General features: G+C 49.0%; 1 protein-coding gene across 1 annotated transcript in view; it reads right to left on the bottom strand.

Annotated features, from left to right (window-relative positions):
* Positions 1–6: 6 nt before the first annotated feature.
* Positions 7–1,370, bottom strand: part of LOC103398340 (LIM/homeobox protein LMX-1.2-like) — a 9,160-nt gene continuing 7,796 nt past the window's right edge. Inside the window, exon 6 of the mRNA XM_017042900.1 lies at positions 7–233. Coding sequence (XP_016898389.1) covers positions 123–233 — 111 coding nt within the window. The 3' untranslated portion in view covers positions 7–122. The remainder of the gene's footprint in view (positions 234–1,370) is intronic.

Genomic DNA, 1,370 nt, shown 5'->3' with positions numbered 1-1,370 from the left:
CAGCGGGTCAGGGGTCGGTGGAGGAGCTCCAGGCCCGTGGACCTCAGGTTCCTGACGCTCCTTCTGTTTCTCTGATGCTTTTCTTCTTTTTTTGTTTTTTCTTTACCTCCGGCTCCGCCCCCTCATGACGCGAAGTAAGAGTTCTGCATGGAGTACAGGCGGTCGATGGGGTTTCCCACGCGGTTCTGCAGGGAGCCCACGTCCGACGACGCCATGAAATATCGTCTCCTGGACTATCGTCTCAGAGAATGTGTGAATGGTGTAAATAAGGACTATTGACGCTTCATTTGATGGTATCAAGAGAAAGACATTGTTTATTCATCAAACCAGTCAACTTTGGTCAATTAGCAACTTTAAATGGTGAGATGCAACATGTGACAATGACAACAAAAGGTTCATGGTTTTGACCAAATAAATAGCAACGACGCTCATTTACAGCCGGGCCGAAGGAAATGAAAGCAAAGATTCATCTTCATATTAAAGAGACACGGAGTGATCATCTTCATATTAAAGAGACACGATGTGAGCTGGTCACTGGTCACTGGTCCAGTCACTGGTCAAGTCACTGGTCAAGTCACTGGTCAAGTCACTGGTCAAGTCACTGGTCAAGTCACTGGTCAAGTCACTGGTCAAGTCACTGGTCAAGTCACTGGTCAAGTCACTGGTCAAGTCTCTGGTCGACTCACTGTTAAAGTCACTGGTCAAGTCACTGGTTAAGTCCTCACTGGTCACTGGTCCACCCACTGGTCAGGTCAGGTCACTGGTCACTGGTCCACTCACTGGTCACTTTGTACTAAATCATGGTCAGTGGTCACTGGTCACTGGTGAATGGTCACTGGTCAGTGGTCACTGGTCACTGGTGAAGTCACTGGTCACTGGTCAGTGGTCAGTGGTCAGTGGTCTCTGGTCACTGGTCAGTGGTCTCTGGTCACTGGTCAGTGGTCACTGGTCAGTGGTCACTGGTCACTGGTCCCTGGTCAGTGGTCTCTGGTCACTGGTCACTGGTCACTGGTCAGTGGTCAGTGGTCACTGGTCAGTGGTCAGTGGTCCAGGAGGACTAGAGAACAAAGGCAGCTCTTCCTTTTTTTTAAATAAAGCTTTCGTTTAGCGAGGAACCTTGAAGAGTCAACGTTAGAGTTAAATAAATAGAACGCTGGTCATTTTCAACATGCACATCAATTCACCTGGGACAGTATTTACACTTCACTGGTCCAACCGGCTTCACCTGGTATTTCCTGGTTCCTCTGAACAACTCTTTCTGGTACTTACACAGACGACAGTCACTGCTCTATCAACTATCAACACGACATCTAAACCTAGTCACCGCCATCGCAACGCTAACGTCCCGCCACCAGGTCCACGCCACCGAG

Source organism: Cynoglossus semilaevis, chromosome Z (genome assembly GCF_000523025.1).
Source record: "Cynoglossus semilaevis isolate Cse_v1.0 chromosome Z, Cse_v1.0, whole genome shotgun sequence".
Lineage (NCBI taxonomy): Eukaryota > Metazoa > Chordata > Actinopteri > Pleuronectiformes > Cynoglossidae > Cynoglossus > Cynoglossus semilaevis.
Note: the sequence above shows the minus strand (reverse complement) of the source record. Positions and strands in the feature narration are given on the sequence as shown.